Source organism: Pholcus phalangioides, unplaced genomic scaffold, assembly GCF_987345545.1.
Source record: "Pholcus phalangioides strain wild (caught in Gottingen) unplaced genomic scaffold, Ppha-v1.0 ptg000015l_1, whole genome shotgun sequence".
Taxonomy (NCBI): domain Eukaryota; kingdom Metazoa; phylum Arthropoda; class Arachnida; order Araneae; family Pholcidae; genus Pholcus; species Pholcus phalangioides.
Genome location: NW_028301608.1, coordinates 83,998,538 through 84,017,015, shown reverse-complemented (window position 1 = coordinate 84,017,015; position 18,478 = coordinate 83,998,538). Strand labels below are relative to the sequence as shown.

General features: G+C 44.0%; 1 protein-coding gene across 1 annotated transcript; it reads left to right on the top strand.

Moving 5' to 3' along the window:
- Positions 1 to 4,948: 4,948 nt before the first annotated feature.
- On the top strand, positions 4,949 to 14,343 carry LOC149076876 (uncharacterized). The gene is made up of 7 exons (XM_089242301.1): positions 4,949 to 5,018; positions 5,930 to 6,208; positions 8,732 to 8,816; positions 10,022 to 10,079; positions 10,703 to 10,942; positions 11,976 to 12,230; positions 14,169 to 14,343. The coding sequence occupies exons 1-7, from the start codon at positions 4,949 to 4,951 to the stop codon at positions 14,223 to 14,225; spliced, it is 1,044 nt and encodes a 347-aa protein (XP_089098427.1). The 3' UTR covers positions 14,226 to 14,343.
- Positions 14,344 to 18,478: the final 4,135 nt, after the last annotated feature.

Here is an 18,478-nt window from a genome sequence, read left to right as displayed (position 1 = left end):
CCGGCCCCCCGTTAAGCAGTGCTGTCTTTACGCACGGGACCGAGGAGACTTCAAGTGCGGGGGGGGGGGAGGTGTCTCATGAAAACGAGATCTGGTTGAAATTTTAGTTATTAAACATGTAAATTGGTAGGTAGATTAGGGCCTTAGAAAAAATCGATTTGCTCGGGGTCCCCTCAGTGTTTTTTAAGATGCCCTTGTCGACAAGGCCGGTTCCATCCGCCCAGCGAAAGCTGTTACGGTAGAAAAGTATCAGCACACACAACACGGTAAATACCTAGGCTCAGAGTTCCGATTTAGAGGAGCGCCTGAACTCCCTGAGGCCCCGACTTCTGTAGGGCCCTGTGAAAAATCCCAACTTTACACTTTTTTTTATAATTTAGGGCACCCAATATTTTCTTCTGCGCCCGGGACTTCAACTAACCTTAGTCCGTTTTTGCCTAGGCTGACCGTATAAACGAAATACGGGATATCGCCAAAAAAGTTGTCAAGTAAAGTTGCCAGTTAAAGCCTAAATCATTGTCTAAAGCAGATAAAGTTGCTAATTATAGCCAAAAAATTGAATTGTCAAAGGCTTGTAAAGTTGGCTATTCCCTCTGTCAAAAATTGCCAAAATTTTTTTTTAAAGACAAGTCAAGTTGTCAACTATCGCTAAGAATGCTGAAAAATCACAAATCGCGGAAAATTATGAGTAGGCCTACTCCAAGTCAAATGTAACCGCCTGTTGTTTGTTGACAAATATGTGAAATGAATATATTTATTTGACTATAATTAATTAGAAATCGAATCTTAATCGCAATATAATCTACTAAGGGTACGAACATAGTGCACGCTAGTTTCCGATTCTGTGCCGTTACGGATTGGTTAAGAAAAACCTGAGATTCAGATTTTTAATCAAGGGGCCGTTCAAGTATTGCGTCATCATCGATGGGGGGAGGAGGGGGTTTCCGATGTGCTGACTTTTGATGACAAGGGGGGGGGGGTGGGGTTTGGATAATGCTTACGTCAGCAACCACCCTTTATGAAAGTATGAGTTAGGATTCAGAGGTGCAGAGCTGATGACGAAATTTTGCTTACGGGGGGGGGGGGCTAAAAAAATGGCTAAAAATTTGCTTACGTAATACTTGAACGGCCCCCAATCAGTAACGGCAACGATTCCGAGAATCGGAAACAAGCGTGCACTTTGTCCGTTCCCCCGTAAACCCGGGTTTTCCTAGGAGCACTGTTTCTTTGCCGAGGGCAACGTGAATCGCGCAGCACGACAAGCCGTTCACTCACCAATAGGAAAAGCGGTACAACTGTTTTCCTAGGAGAGCGCAATACGCCTCACGCCAGCGCTTCACGTCCGGGCGTGATTGACCAACTGCTTCTGGATAACACCAGCTATGCGAGGAGGCCATGCCTAATAACCGACCAGCAGACCGAAAGATTCACGCACCCTTCGGTCAACCGCTTCTTCGACATTACTCAGTGGCATGTCCCCCCCCCCTACCCCCATACATACAATTACTACTCAACCGTCCTAGCAGTTAAGTACCAAATTTATTAAAGTTATCCTACGCACTCGTACACATTCCTCTGCAGAATTTCTGACGAATCGGTACATGCCGGAATGAGTGTTCTGAGTGTGCGTACGGTTCTTAACATATTTCCGTTCTGAACATTGGCGTATGCAGGGCCCCCCCCCCCCCCTTAAGCCGAGATTATATTGTTATTTTGCAGGAAAAACGTAAACCCTCCTCTTGAGAAGAAAAAAAAAAATTGAAACCCCCTCCTGAGAAAATTCTGCGTACGCCTATGGTTCTGAAAGTTGAGCTTGTTTCGTGCTGGTGCAGCCATCTGTCTTCCATATTTTGAAGTGGCGATGGCCAAACGCTTGAATTTTCATGTTGTATAACTACTTACACAACATGAAAATTGTGCTGAAGGTTAGTCTGCTCTCTGCGGAGAGATTGCCCCTACTACATGCTGCAGCAGGTCTTCTATTCCTTCGAATATGAACTGGATCGTCGTCGTTCGGTTGGTCAGTAGGGCTCCTAGGCTAGGATCTATGGCGGGCCCCAGTGATCAGATTTTGCACGGGCTCCGTTATAATGAATTTTGAGTGTAAAAAACCCCCCAAAAAAAAAGAAGATGATAATCGTCGCGAGGCCTCCCTCCCCACCTCATATTGGAGCCCTGTTAGCTTGAGGGGAGTTGCGTATTCAGGGCACCGTAGTACGTTCTTGCCCCTTATGACCGAGACTAAGTACAGTCGATCCCACATATAGCGTTCCCATTTAGAACGTTTTCCCGCTAAGTACGACTTTTTTGTGATCTCAACTCTAATCCTCATCAAGATTTTCCGTTTAAACTGTTTTGCCGCTTATAACGTTTTTTAATGACGGTTTTTTTTAAAGAAAAAAAAACGTTATAAGCGGGATCCACTGTACAAATACGCGATCCTGGTTTTTTGAAGACTCCCAATTTGTTCTTTTTTCCTTTCCAGATGCCGTTCCGGTGGGCCACCTTGCGGCCACTGTCATTTTCGTCGGAGTGATTTTCAGTGGATTTCATCTAATACGGTATTGTAAGTGGAAAAAAATCCGGATGATTTTTTTTTATTTACATATATTTGTGTTTTGAATCAGTGTTCTTCTGCGTGAGAATTTCTCGCCGCGCGAAAAGCATTCCCAACACAATTCATATTACCGACCGCTGCTAATACAGTAAAACCTCTCTTTTGCGGACACCGATGGGACAAGAAAATTCGTTCGTAGAAGAGGGGGTGACTGTTAATCAGGGAGGGGGGGGGGGTTTGGAATACATACTTTTATTATGCAACTGGAAATTATTATTTGGCCGTAAAAGAGACGTATCCGTTTTAAGAGGGGCTTTACTGTATAATTTCAGACTTTTTTAAATATTGTACCGTCTCTGTATTGGTCTCATTAGTTCCGTCGCCAGGTCTGCGCATTGTATTTATTATTTTGCTGGTCCGCAAAATTATTTCTCCCACTTATTAATTTTTTTCCCCTCAGAAATCACCAACGAAAAAAAAAAGGCAAATACACTGAGGAAAATGCGAAATTCCTGATGCATTTCGAGATACTGTGGGTGTCGTCTCTTCAGAGGAGGATAAATAAATAATGCTGCCACATATTCCGAATCAAGTTCCGAAACTCATTATGTACTACGGAAGAGTGAATACAGGTAGAACCTGTTTTTATTTGGTGTTTCCCCTTCGAAGTAACTACCCTGCGCAATAATGCATTCCGTTTTTGCCATTTCTGTGTAAATGCGGATTGTAAGCCTCCTTTTTTATTTGTCACATCCTCCAGTGCCTTCGTCGCTGCTAGCCAGGCGCGGATCCAGAGAGATATGTTGGGAGGGGCGACTTATTGCGTAGGTTCACGGGATCTGTCCGCATTTTATGGGACTGACAAATTTTTAAGTATTAATTCTAATCTTGATTGGGGGGGGGGGTGTTGATGGCTTCCCCTCCTTTGGATGCGCGCCTGAGCAAAGACATACATCTTCAGCCGCGGATTGAACGGAGGTAGGCATCTTTAGCTGCTATATAATGAAGCTGTGGCAAACACGCACACATCCTCAGCTACGAATGGAACGGAGGTAGACGTCTTCAGCTTCGAATGAAAAGAATGCAGGCATCTTCAGCTTCGAATGGAGCGGAGGCAGGAATCTTCAGCCTCGAATGGAGCGGAGGCAGGAATCTTCTGCTAATGAAGCCGAGGCAACGAATGAAACGGAAGCAGACATCTTTAGCTGCTAATGAAGAGGTGGCAGACACACATCCTCAGCTTTGAATGGAATCAGGGCCGTCTTAAGAGCATCATGGGCCCCCGAGCCAAGTGATTTTTCAGAGGCCCTACTTGGCAAATTCTCGAAAAATCCAACTACTTCTCATTTTTTTGAGGCCCCTCTTCTCTTGATGCCCCCGGGCCTTGTCCGGGTGGGCCCATGCGTTAAGACGGGACTGAATGGAATGGAAGCAGATCAAATGGAACGAATGCAAACATCTTCCTCCACGAATGGAGCGAAGACAAGACCCTTCTGCTAATGAAACCGAGGCAGGAATCTTAAGCTGTGAAAATAGCGGAAGCAGACACTTATCCAGGACGATGCATCAGGAGGGGCCACAATTGTGTATGCCCATAATTGACTGCCGTAAAACACAAGAGACAAATTTTCCCCATATTATTCGGTTCATGGGAGGGGCGATTGCCTCCCCCTTTGGATCCGCGCCTGCTGTTAGCTGTACTTCTTCGGAGTCCGAGAAACGTTGCCCCTTAACCCTTTGAGTGGTTTTAAAAATTTCCTGATCCGCATTATAACTGCCAATGTCAAAATCACTAAACCTTGAAAAGAAATTGCCACCTATTTTCAATAAGAATTGTTTTTTCGATTTTGGCGGTGAGTTGATAAATGCTTTCCCCAAACACCGAAGATAATAATAAAAGAACAAGTAAAATTAAAAAACGACGCAATAATTCTGTACGACCTCGAAAAGAAAAGAAAAACATCCATCTCTCTCTCTCTCTCTCTCCCTCCCTCCCTCGTCCATTATCAGACTTTGAGCAAAAGCTGACTCCACTCAGTTGATTGACAGGACTGGGGGTGGGAGAGGAAACATGTTCTCAGGAGAAGAAAATTTACAATTGTATCTGGGCTCGGGGATTGCCGAAATAAAAGCGTTTTGAGAACCCGAGATATTTTGGGATTTCCAAAATAAAGCGGATCAAGTTAGACGAGATATCTCGGGATTGACGCTTTAAGGGTTCAGCAAATTCTTTATCTGAGGAGAAAATGAAGAAAAGTCACATATGGGGCAAGATCAAAGAAATAAGATGGTTGTGGTAAGTATCGGAATATGATGTTTTTTGACAGGAAATCTAACACCAGGAGGGGGGGGGGGACCTGTGAGCTGGAGACTTATCGTGATGGAACACCAATGGCTTGGACTTCCAAAGATCTAGTCGCTAACGTCTCACAGAATCATGCAGACGTAGAAGGACTCACAGGTCCCTCCTGGTGTCATATTACCTGCCAAAAAATCACATCTTATTTCCCTGATCTTGCCCCCATATGTGACTTTTTCCCCCTTTTCCTCAGATAAAGCATTTGCTTAAGGAGCAACCACTCTTAGGTTCTGGAGAAATGTAACGAGCAGCGACGAAAGCTTTGGAGAATGTGACAAAAAAAGAAAAAGGATTGCAATATCCGCATTTACATCTTTGGCAAAAATGCATCAATGGTAAAAATGCATTACTGCGCAGGGTAGTTACTGCGAAGGAAACACCAAATAAACATGTTCTATATATATGTTCGTTCTTCCGCGATATAAAATAAGTTCCGGGACTTTTTAAACGCAATGGTATTTTTCCCCCCATTCATATATTTTTTCCGGTCCCAATTTATTTATTGTTTGTCGTCTGCAAATTACTTACCGGTCCCCAAATTATTTCTATAATTTTTTGCCGGTGCTCAAATTATTTCCCCCCAGTTTACGAATTACTTGCCGGTTCGAAAATTACTTTTACAATTTATTCATTTTTGCCAGTCCCCAAAAATTATTATTTTTTTCCAATTTTCATTCCTTTGCGGTCTCTGCAAATTGTATTTTGCAATTTATCCTTTTCGGGTCCACAAATTACTTCCAAAATTTATTAATTACATATTTGTTCTCATCCTCAAGTTATTAATATTATTTTTTTTACAATTTATTCATTTTTTTCCCTGTCCCTAAGGTATTTCCCCAATTTATTAATTACTTTATTTCCCAATTTGTTAACGTTCAACTGCTTTCACCGGTCCGCAGCTGTGAAAAAAAGTTGAAGAACACGTTGCTTTAAAAATCAAGGATTTATTTGTAATTCTGTCCGATTTCACGAATGAATTTTTATTAATTTATTTCATTTTACTTTGTTTTTAGCGGCCCAAAATTTGCAAAACCCGGTGACAGAAAAAAATCCAAATGATCCCAAGACCGAGCATATGGTGGACGCGAATCCAAAATCGTTGCCACCGAAGTGTCCGGCAACTTCTTCTGTCCAGAACGGCACCGTCCTTGGCGGCGACGGCGACGACGCTGCTCTTCATCCATCATCAGGCTATTTGTATCACGCAGATGGATTTAATGTGGATTTCAACGACATACCATTGGCGACTCTCCTCGATTGTTTGATGTCCATCCTCCTTTTCATCAGTCTCGGTGAGAGTCTGTCTCTTTCATTATGTCGGAGGAAGGAAGGGCGAATTAGCGGGGGTAAAAGGATCTAACGGGCAGTGATCCCTCAACCTTTGGAAGCCCGTGGCCCGGTTAATTTTTTTTTTTTTTTTTTTTTTTTTGTGAGTGGAAGGCCTAGTCATACACGAGACTAATGGGAAATAAATGGGTGAAAATTAACTACTCATGGCCGGTTTGACTGATGTCAGGGCCCGTACCGGACCGCAACCCGGTCGTTGAGAAACACTGGTCTAAGGCAAGGCACATATGCTCAACCCATGGTACCCCCCCAGGGCTAATGTGGAACGCGACCTCAAACCTAATTTTGCAAAACTGAACTAAGCGGCCTATTTCCATGTCACTAAATGACGCATGTCATACTTAAGGAACCACTAAAGTGACCTGCGGCACTGTTCCGGAGCACTTAAGGGGACCTCGTGACCTCGTCATATTAACATCATTTGAGTGACCCGCGGCACAGTTTGAGAGCACTTGAGCGACCCGCGGCACAATTTAAGAGCACTTGAGCGACCCGCGGCACAATTTAAGAGCACTTGAGCGATCCGCGGCTCAATTTAAGAACATATAAGTGAACCGCGATGCAGTTCCACGTCACTTGAATGATCTGCGGCACATTAGATCACTCAAGTGATCCGTGGCGCATTTCCAGATGACTTAAATGATCTGTGTGGTGTTGTTTCAAATCAGTAAAATATCCCGTGACATAGCAACACCTAAGGGATCCGTGGAACATATATAGATCACTTGAGCGACACAGTTCCGGGTGCGGCATATTTCCAAAACACTTAAGCGAGCTTTGGCACAGTTCGAGATCAATCAAGTGACTTGTGGCACAACATTCCGAGCTCCCCGCATACTGTAGACCCCATCTTTTTTGGGGGACCTATTAATCACTTGAATGACCCGTGGTGTAGTTCCAGATCAATCAAGTGTCCCGCGACACGTTTACAGATCACTTAAATGATATGTGGTGTAGTTTCAGGCCACTCAAGTGATTTTGTAAATGTGACACTTGAGTGAACCACAATCCCAGGAGCCCATGCAGGGTGTTATAACGGCCCAGGCACCACCTCCTCTCTGGTGCGTTCCAGAGTTTAATCGAGGAAACGAGTTGGATTCACGACGACACCTATTCAAAGAGCTCGCTAGTTTTATCACTTTTAGGACGGCATTTTGTGGATTCGAAATATATACAGTCGAATCCCTTTTTAACGAATACCGTCATAGCGAAAATCTCGTTATAACGAACACGTTTCTAATCCCCGAAATCAGTTTTCGTAAGAACAAAATGCAAAAACGTGGAATTTTCCTTTATAACGAAATTTTGTTATAACGAAGTGATTTCTCCGGTCTCTCTTGGAGTTCGTTATAACGGGATTCGACTGCATATATATATATATATATTTTTTTTTTTTTCCCCAAATTTTACTGTAATTTTGATCTTTTGAAGCGAAACTTCTATAGTGACGTAAGAGTGAAAATTTGTGAGGGGAAAGAAATCATCACAAAAAAGTGAAACGATTTCTTTCGCCCCCCCCCCCAAAACACATTCCGTAGAATAACTGATTGCGTGATGAATGAAGTTCCGAGAAGCAGATGGGTGGTGGTGGGGAGGGCCGCTGGACATTCGGAATTGGTGTCAATAGACATTCGGCCGTGTGTGTGTGTAAGAAAATAATGTGGGTGGGGGTGGTTTGGACGGTTTTTGTTGCGGACAAAAGACAGTTTACTACCTTTCCCCCCCGCCGTGACGTCACAACCCCCCCCCCCAGCCACACGAGAATATATTTCGCACGCGAATGCAAGTTTTGTGACGTCACAGTGCCAACTCCTAATTGGCAGCGCTGTGTCATAACGCTGTACATCCACAGCGCTTCACTTTTTTTTTCTTTTTCTTTCTTACTCTTCACTCCTGCACATTAGACTCCTGTACTAGATAGACTTAAATAGATAAAGCCCCCAATCTCTGATTTAGAGCCAACCACGATTATCACCAGAAATTTTTAGCGAACAAATCTGCCGCACATGGATGGGATGATCTGCTACGGGATTATTTAAGGCATTTAATTAAATTTAAAATTTCCCAATTCAATTTTAAATAATTAAAATTTAATTCAATTGAATCTATAGTCTCACGTGTCAAACGTCGTGAAGTTTCACTTCGCTAGAGATTCTCGCGCTTTCAATTTTTTCATGAAAAACCAAAGAATCACATATACAGTCAAACCTCGTTAGTGCGTCACCCGGTTAACACGTCACTCCGCTTACCGGGTCATTTCTTGGAAGTCCCAATTGTCCTCAGGCATGAATTGGCACAGCTATGGCTTACTCCGTTTAAACGAGTCACTCCGCTTAATAAGTCATATTTTTGCTCTCCCAAGAGTGGCTCATTAACGAGGTTTGACTGTATTTTTTTGCGTAATATTGTTCTTCTTTTTCATTATATATAATTTCAATATATATAATTATATTTTTTCATTTTTTCAGTGCTGAAGAAATGGGCTGAAAAGAAAAAAATCCGACGCCTGACCTTGAACGATGAGGACACGAACGGGTTGAAAGGTCTGCCTTGGTGATGTGTATGCGTGTCTCCACCACTTCAATTAATAAAGCTGACTGCACGAAAACGATCTTCACGTGGTAGTGCGTGGGGGCACCCCCCCCCCATTCTTCCACATCGTAGAAGCTAACTGTGCCCCCCCCCCACGATGAAACTCGTTTTTTGATATTTTTTCACGCTATAAAGTTATTGTAGGAAGTGGGAGGGTTTCGTAAAAAAACCCTGATCTAAAGCCCTTTCTCCAGAATGTAGAGGTCCTAAAGTGCCTTCGAAATAGGGACGCGCTTATTAAACGCGGCGCGAAAACAATTACGAGGATGGGGCTCCTTGGCCCCGAATTTTTTTAAAATATATTTTGCGGGGGGTGGGGGGAAGAGAGAATCGGGCATCCAAAGATTCATGTGCTTTAACGGAATATATGTGAATGCTGAAAAATATCCACTCATCAATGAAAATTCAGAATTAATGAAAGAAAAATTCCTGAGAAATGTTGAAAATTCAGAATTAATGAAAGAAAATATCCCAGAATTGATGAAATCTAGAATTAATGAGCGGTAAAATCACAAAATTGAAAAAATATATTTGATATACTTTTATTCATTCAAACCGAGCACAACTCCGGTCCATCGACATAGGCAATTTACTACCGATTGAGTTGTGCTGGAATATGCGGGGTAAAAATTTGACTAGTTTCAGAATCTAGCAGTGCTGTCCATAGAACCAGGGCCATCTTAACCATGTGCCCATAGCCCGTAACCTCATATACATAGAGTTCCACGTAATGAGATCTGGTGCTGTGATTTTCGAGTGCAAGTATGTAAATATGTAAGCTGTTGATACCAGCCAAGTATTTAGCCTCAAGGACATCACTCTGGCCGGGGGGGCCCGTGATGTTGAGACAGCCATGCATAGAAAACCATGGAAGCTCACTGAAATCTAGCTCAGAGCAGGCACAAATCCAGGGCAATTTATTGTGTAGGTTCGTTGGACCATCCCGTATTTTACACAGACTTGCTTTTCCCATATAATTCGGCTTTTGGGTGGGATGATCAAATATTTCCCATATTCTTATTATCCGACAATATTTGTATAATTTTTGAGCAGGGACATCTTATATAAGAGCATCGTGGAGCCCCCCCCCCCCAACCCATCCTCGGGCGAACTCGTTTCCCTGACTCCCCGACTTTAAATGATTACTTACCAATTTGCATGCTTAGTAGTGAAAATTCTACAGATCTCATTCACACGAAGCCTCAATCCGCGGGCCGTGCCCGAGTGAGCCCATGCGTTAAGACGGCAATGTTCTTGACAACTAGTGGACGTCAGGTTCACTATGTACTATTTGAAGGGTATTAGAAGTCTTCTGTTGTGATTAGAGCCCGGATTATGTGCTCAACCCGCAAGGGTAAAAGGCTTATATCCCTGGAGGGACAGAGCCTGGGCCGTGACTGGTTTGTCGGATTATGTGCTCTAAAAAATTGAAATACTTGAATTTTCATGTTTTGCCAGTATAGTGTTGTAGGTCTGCCTGCTCTTTGCGGAGAGACTTTCAAAAGTCTCTCCGCAAAGAGCAGGTTTTACAAAGTCAAAGTGCAACTTTTACAGTCGAATCCAGTTTTAACGAATACTGTTATTGCGACAATCTCGTTTTAGCGAACAATTTTCTGATCCCCTTTAGATACGTTTGCATAGGAACAATGCTAAAACATGGAATTCCTTTATAACGAAATTTCGTTTTAACGAAGTGATTTCTCTGGTCTCTTGGAGTTCGTTATTCAGTAACTATAAATAGTGCTAAAATATGGATTGCATATGCACTTATGAATATGCATATTATCCGGGCTCTAGTTATGACGTTAATTAATTAATTGTTGATTGCTTTTTTTCTTCTTCTGAAGCTTGAGAAGCACCACGCGTCCGATGAGCTGCAGCTGTACAAGAACTGCCTGAATTTCTACAAGAGATGGTACGAGTTCCACGAGAGCGAATCGAGCCACTGCCTGGTCAACAGGGACAACTACATCATGAACCTGATGGACAACAAGGTCCCCGAAGCGAGGGGCAAAACATATTTCAGTTCCGAAGATCTTGGCAATGACGGTTCACTGATCGTTGTCGAGGGACAAATATTGATTAGGGTGAGTTACGCCAACCTTTGTGTCTCTTCGTGTAATGAAAGCTGAGCACTTGGAACTTTTTAACCCCTTTACAATCACGTTCATAGTGGAATAAATTCAATCCAGTTCTCTCAGTGTTTTCTTTAATCTCTCCTCATCATCGCGAACTGCAATCGCCATAGTAACCCTATACTCCTGTTAACGATTTCCTCCCCCCCCCACACACACACACACATAATGTATCTTTTTACAATATACATATAAGAGCTAAAGAGAACAATAGGTAAGGGTGAAAAAAGATAAATCTACTGTATACTCTTTTTTATCTACTTATCTATTATACTGTTTTTCCCCCCTTTTCCGTTTTCTTTCTTTCCCCTTCTTTTTCGTTTTCTAACGTGCGATTGGGTTAGGAAAAGTTTTATTTAGAATTATCGCCGATACGTCAAATAGAGATCACCCAAATTTGTTGCCAAAAGCCTGTAAGTGGGGGGGGGGGGGGGTTAAACATGCCAACTGGTGGGCCAAAAACTCCACCACTCCTTATTTTTTGGCACCAGCAAAGAGTAAAAATGGTTGATTACGTTTCAGTCACTCACATACTCACGCACTAGCTAGGTCACACTTTCGGTCGCTTCACATAGTTGCACACTGTTTTGGTCACCCACATGCTTGCACACTCTCTGGGTGATTTTTTTGGTCTGACACTGAGACCGACTTCCCCTAGCTCTCTAACAATGGAGGATTCATGGTTTTGCCACTCTTCTCCCGTCTCACTGTAATTTTCTCGACAACTTATTCCTCAAATCCAGCGTCCTTCCGAACTGGCTACCTGGGACTGCAGTCTGCTTAGCCGCCCCCCACGTAAATACGCCTATATGCCGTGAACGTAAAAAGTTTGGGAAAGTCCCTGCTTCGAAGTCAACTCATCTTTGAGAATGGTTCTTTTGTTTTAACCGCTAACTAGGATGGATTTGTTAAAAATGGCCAGGAGTGCGTATTGGTTATGCATCGATTGGCAGTCATGTATAATTATAGAGTGTCTTTATTATAGGAGCTGAACAAGAGAAAGCGTCGGATGATCGACCTGAACAACAAGATGAGCTACATTCGGAATTCGATGCAGGAACTGGACGCAACGTTGTCGATGTTGATGGTTCAGGAGCGCACGTCGCCCCAAATGACTCCCATCGAAGGCGGGGACCATTACAACACGAAGAGCAAGCAGAACATGCTCCTGACCGGTATGAAAGCCGAACTCAACAGGCTCCTCGAAGAGGAAAAAAACTGGGCTAACAGAGAGGAAACGGTACACTCACTATTTTTTTTGACTCTTTATAAACTTTTCATAGAATGTGTCTCGATGGGGGTGCGCGGATTCTGATCATCGAGACGATCATTTTGATATGTAACCCATGTGTCCCTGATATATGACGTTGCGTGCCCATTGGGACACCCTGTATATGATATACCCGTCTACGTTAGCCATTAGAAGATATTACACGAGTATTTTCACAACTATATTGCAACCATGGTTTTCCACATTCTGAAGTCACGTCCAGGGCATGATATGCTCAACCCATGGCCCGCGGGCCAAATGTGCTCAATCGTAGTCCTCTGATGTTGCCCGTAACCTCATACCTAATACCTAATTTAGTAAAATGAACTAAGCCACATATTTATCACCCAAGTCTCAAGTGAGGTATCGCGTGGCCTGCGGCACATTCCCAGATCACTTTAATGATCCGCAATATAGTATCGGATCACTTGCTTGCCCCCCCCCCTCCATTTTTGGCGGACCCTCCTGGTTACTTCTCACGGGCAACTCTATAGTGAATTTTTGTGAGAAAAACAGATGATAATCGTCTCAGCCCCCCCCCCTCCCACATCCCAGATCAACCTTTGTTGGGGACCTATTAATAACTGGAGTGACCAGTAGTGTAGTTCCAGATCACTTAAGTGACCAGCGGCATATTTACAGATCACTTTAATACCCCACGACACAGTTATAGAACACTTAAGCGGCCCGTGGTGCAGTTCCACATCACTAAAGTTACCCGTGGCATAGTTCCAGATCACATAAGCACCAGCCAGCACATTTACAGATCACTCATGTGGCCCGCGGCACAGTTCCAGAGCATTTGAGCGGTCCTCGGAAGAGTTACGCATCAATTATGTTACCCACGTGACCTGCGGTACTGTTTCTGATCCCCTTAACGCTTTCCGACTCAATATGCCCAGGCACCTAAAAATTTCTTTTTCAAACACTGAAAACAAACGATGAATAACATGGAAATTAAGTGTAGGGATTACTTTGAACGTTCTTCATCAACACTAACACAACAAACAGCACCCGCACGAGCCGATCCATCCTTTTGGCCTCTGTGTGTTCATTTTTTGGAAACTCGAAGAAATGGATTCAAATTTCAAAGAATTATTATTTTTTATTATTATGAGAAGGATTTCTGGAAAAAATAAATTTTCTGTCATTTTATTGGCTGTACAGCACTAATCCCTTTTTTATTCTGTAAAAGTTGTAACTTTTTACACAAAACGCTTACCGAAAATCGAGTCCCGAATTCAGGGAGTGCCCTCTTCGGCACACCCGCAAACGGTAGGTGCGATCTTCGCAAAATTATACTCGCTCATTCCTCTAGGTCTGAATAGACTGCTCCCTACAAATTCATTATTATTCATTTTTTAGAAATTCCAACTTTGAAGGGTAGCGTGCCGGAAAGGGGACACGTTATCAAACCAATGAAGTGGCCCGTTACTTTCCTAAAAGTCGAACACCCTCGATAGGGAGGGGGGGGGGGGGTATATTATTATTAGTTCTGGAATTATTTCTTTATAAACATGAATTTCGATCAATTCTAAATCTTCGTAAATTTGACTCATTTTTAGAAAATCGGGAGCTCATGAGAGTCATGGCCAGGGCCGTCTTAAGAGTATCACGGGTGCCAGTGCCAAGTGGTTTTTCGGAGGCCCTACTGGGTAAATCATAGAAAATGTCAACCGGATGTCATTTTTGTGAGGGGGGCCCCTCTTCTCTTGAGGCCCCCGTGCCGTGCTGGGGGGGGGGGGGGCTCATGCGTTAAGACGGCACTGGTCATGGTCTCTTCCCCCACTCCTTGAAATCGTTGAGACGTATCTCATAATATTCCTTACGTATTATTGCAAATTGTTATTATGAATTAAAAATTATTTGATGCACAATATATATATACGTATTTTTTCCTTCCCGCAGTCATTTGTTGATGAAAATCATCCTTCCGATCCTGGGAACCTCGATCAACAGATATGATGATGATTTTGGAGAGAGAGAACTGACTGTGCATGGCAGGGCCATCTTCGGGCCCCCACGATAACTATCGGGCTCATTTTTATTTATTTTTTCGAAACTGATCTTTTTTGCGTCTATTTTCAGAGAGTTCTTGAAAAAAACTTCATGATTTTTTTTTTTCTCTCCCGACGAATCCGTTTTCCAATAAAAATGTTTCAAAATTTTATTCACACAGAATTCCTTGTTTGCCATTTTTAAAGCTGTTGGAAAGAAAAACTGTAAGAGTATTACGTACTCATACTTATGATGAGGGGGGAGGGGGGGGGGGGTCATAGGTCGTTGCAGAGGGGTGCCATCGCAAACCTCCTCCCCCTTTGAGTAAAAATTTGAATTATTGACATAGAACCTATATCATTGGTGGAAGGGTAGAGGAGGGCATTTGCCGTCCATCCCATTCACTACGCGCAACCTCGGTGATTCGCCCCCTTCCGTTCAAGGAGTCGATATTCACTTGAAGGGGGGGGGGGTAAGGGGCAGAAACAGTGCCATCTTTAAGACATGCGGGCCTGCTCCACAAGTACGGGGGGGGGCGGCTGGTGAAAATCAAATCCTGCTAAAATTTTCGAGTGCTTGCAAGCATGTAAATTGGAAGTCGCAAACTTATAACCAGGTAGGGCCTCAGGAAATTCACTTTACCCGGGAGCCCATGAGGTCTTAAGATGGTGCTGGGCAGAAGACAAAAAGAGGGGGGAGTGGAAAAAGGGTGAATTCAGAAAGGGCAGGGGAAGAAATTCATGAAGGGTAGGGGTAGAAATTTTAGGAATACGGCAGAAGTAAAAGGTGTAAAAATCATAAAAAAGTCAATGGGTAGAAATTCGGGGGAAAGGCTGAAGGCTTTAGAAATCGAGGAAATAGTGGCTGATAGGGCAGAAATTTGGGGGGGGGAGGGAGTCGGGGGGGGGGTGGCAGAAGTTGAGGGAATAGCATCATTGGGAGGTGAGAGGAAATGCCTGGAAAAGGTGGTGTTCCGGTCGAAAGTTCTAGACTAGTGGTGTAGAAATTAGGCTGAAAAAGTCCAAGGAGCATAGGCAGATACGTTGGGGAACCTGGGGGCTATTGCTCCCTAGTTTCTTTTATTGAAGAAATCACTATTAGCATGGGCGGAAATGCGAAGGAAGAGATTTGCCTCCCCGTTCCCTGAAATTCGGAAGGGTATAGCAATTGGGGGGGGGGGGAAGAAACGAAGAGGCAGAAATTCAGAAAACAGCAGTGGGGGGGGGGGGCAGGAATCTAGAAAGGTACAGAAGAAGATAGAACGAAAGGAAGGGGAGGCCAAAATTAAAAAAAAGAGGGGGGGGGGTGTGAAGAAATTTCCTTTCTAGGAAAGAGCAAGAAGCAAGGGGTGTAGAGATTTTGAAACGGGACCACTGGGCAGATATTCAAGAAAAGAGGAAGTAGAAAATATAGGAAGTGAGAGAAAAACGGGAGTGGGGGGGGGGAGCACACAGCACACAAAAATTAAAAATCGGGGGGGGGTAGTATAGAAATTGCAGAAAAAGGGCCAAGAGGCAGAAATTCAAGAAAAGATCAGAAGGGTGTAGGAATTGGGCGTAATAAGCCCCAAGGGACAGAAATGAAGACAATACTCCACTGGGGGGGGGGCGGCAAGTGGGTCTATATTGCTTTAGGTTGAGAAACACAATGCAGGGCTGTTTTAACGGTATCACACGTCTTCGTGCAAAGTTATTTTCCTGGGGGTCCCCTACGTGATTAGAAATACCACCTGCCACCCCCCCTAATTTACATACACAGTCTGATTAAAATTTCAAGCATGTAAATTGGTAGGATAGCATTTTCAGTCAAGTGTAGGGGTCCTCAGAAGAATCATTTTACCCGAAGCCTTTCATGCTCTCGAGACAGCCCTGGACAAAGTAGTAGGAACAGGTATTTTTCTAACCTCCCCCACGTGACTGAAGCGAGACTCGCGAGTGAAAATGCCTCTTGGGGTGGGGGGGGGGGAAAGGTGGAATGACTTACTCGGAGGCCGTGGGTTTTTTAATTCCAAAGGATTGGTCCAAACTGAAAGGCAAAACACTGCAGGATATCAATGAAGGAGGTCCCCCCCACCACCAGCGAGAAATAAAGAAAATGCAGAAATTAAGAAGAGAAAGACAGATAAGTAACAATGTGGAAGGCGAGTGGGGGCATGCCCCCCCCCCCCCGCATAATTTTGCTGCAAGGCCCCTAGGTTGGATTTTGGGTGGACCCCAGGCCAGATTTTTCACGGGTTACACGTACAGTGAATTTGTAAGCAAAAAAAAAACATTAAAAATTGTCCCGGGCTCCAAGGCTGGAGCCCTGTCAACTTGGCCACGACTGGAGGGGGAACTGCGAAATACCTTTTCAAGCCACCCTGAATCCTCAGTAGACCCTACCCTAAAATATAATTCAATCATAACACATCACTCACTTCACTTCTGAAATATAGATGGCGGCACTGAAAAATCAAAACAACACTATATAGATACTCATTCACACACAGTTACACTTCCGGCACAACTCACTAGGTAGCAAGTCGCCCATAGATGGTGATAGACCTGAGTTGTGCTCGGTTTGAAAGAAAAAGAAGAACCCTCCCTCTCCTCTTGAAATTTTCTTCCTTGTTAAGTACATCTAAATCCGGTTATACTTGTAAGAGATGGCCATTATAGATGGCCAATTTTTCACGCACCATAGAGGGCCGCGTCCCAAGGGCCCAAGAATTTTCAAGACCCCGAAATCAGTTACTTTTGAGAGCCACAGGCCTTTCTCGCCTCTTCTTCAAAGAAGGCTATGCATAAGAGCCCCACGAAAATTTGTATTTGCCCAGGGCCCGAACTTTTGAGAAACAGCACTGTGTGTGTGTGTGTGTGTTGGGGGGGGGAGGAAGATGCGTTTTATGCAAATTAGGAAGAACCTAAGCCTACCTTTGTAACCGATTCCGAAAGATTTAATGCGTCTCACCGACAAATTGGTGCTCCAACCGCTCTGCATGGGGGCTTTCTACAGTAACCATAGCAGAACAAATTTTCAGGGCCCTGTAATAGCTTGCCTTTGTATTATAGGCACGGGCCCATCTTCCCCTTCCCACTTCCTCTGCTTTACAGAAGATGTATGGAGGGGGGGGGGTGGCCCAGAGGGAGCGGTAGCCTAGGTCTATAAGTTACTCGTCTGAAGTACCAAAGAATGTTTAGAGGTGTCACGAATAGCATCGTTTTTTTGCTTTTTTCATCTTATAAATTCACTGCAGCCAGCCAAAAACCCTAGCCTAGGGACCCTGCTTCAGGATGTGTGGAGGGGGTAATATGCAGCATCGGGGGGGGGGGACCCCGGGCACGATTACTTTCATGAAACTTTCTTCATTACTTATGCGGAAAAACAAATTAAGAATTGTCTCGGGTTCAAAGGGCTGGGCCTTGCTAACCCTCAACCTTGAAGAAGGCCTAGCATGCATCAGCCCCACCCACATCCTTCTTTCAGTCTTCTAGATCATATTTTTCGGAAGGGGGGGGGCCCTCGAAAGTAAATTCAGCCCTGTATAGAAAAAAAAATTCGGGTCCTCCTGGTCAACATTTCTCATGTGGGGGTGGGGGCATGTATTCAGCCACGTTCTCCACAAGGGTGGGAGGCCCCCACATAATTACCATCATTTTATGTTTCTTTTTCATGCTATAAATTCACTGTGAATGTAGGGGGGCTCTGAAAAATTTCGCCAAGGTCCCCGTAAAACATCGAGCCTAGGGGGGTGGGGACCTCCTTCAAGATGGGGGGGGGGCATGTATGCACCATCAAGGGGAAGGGGGAACGCGAGCAAGATTACTTTCGTGAAACTTCGTTACTTTTGTGAAAAACAAAAAAAAAATTTGAAGATTATATCCCTGGGGCTCCTGCTCTGGGCCCTATGAGCCCCCAACCTTGTGGGAGCTATGCATGAAGTCTGATATGCAGTAGCCCCCCCCCCCATACAGTTTTTTAGGTCATATTTCTCATTCCCCCTCAAAAACTAAATGTAGGCCTATATATATATATATATAGAAAAAAATTGCAGATTTTTCTCGGGGCCTACCCTGGTCATTTGCCCTGTCAGCATTCCCTATGAGGGGACATGTATGCAGCCATGGCCCCACAAGGAAAGGGCTGACAGGGATCCAGTCCTGAGGCCCGGCACAATTACCACCATTTTTCATGCTATAAATTCACTATACAAGGGCCGGTAAAAAGTCTAGCCTGTGGGG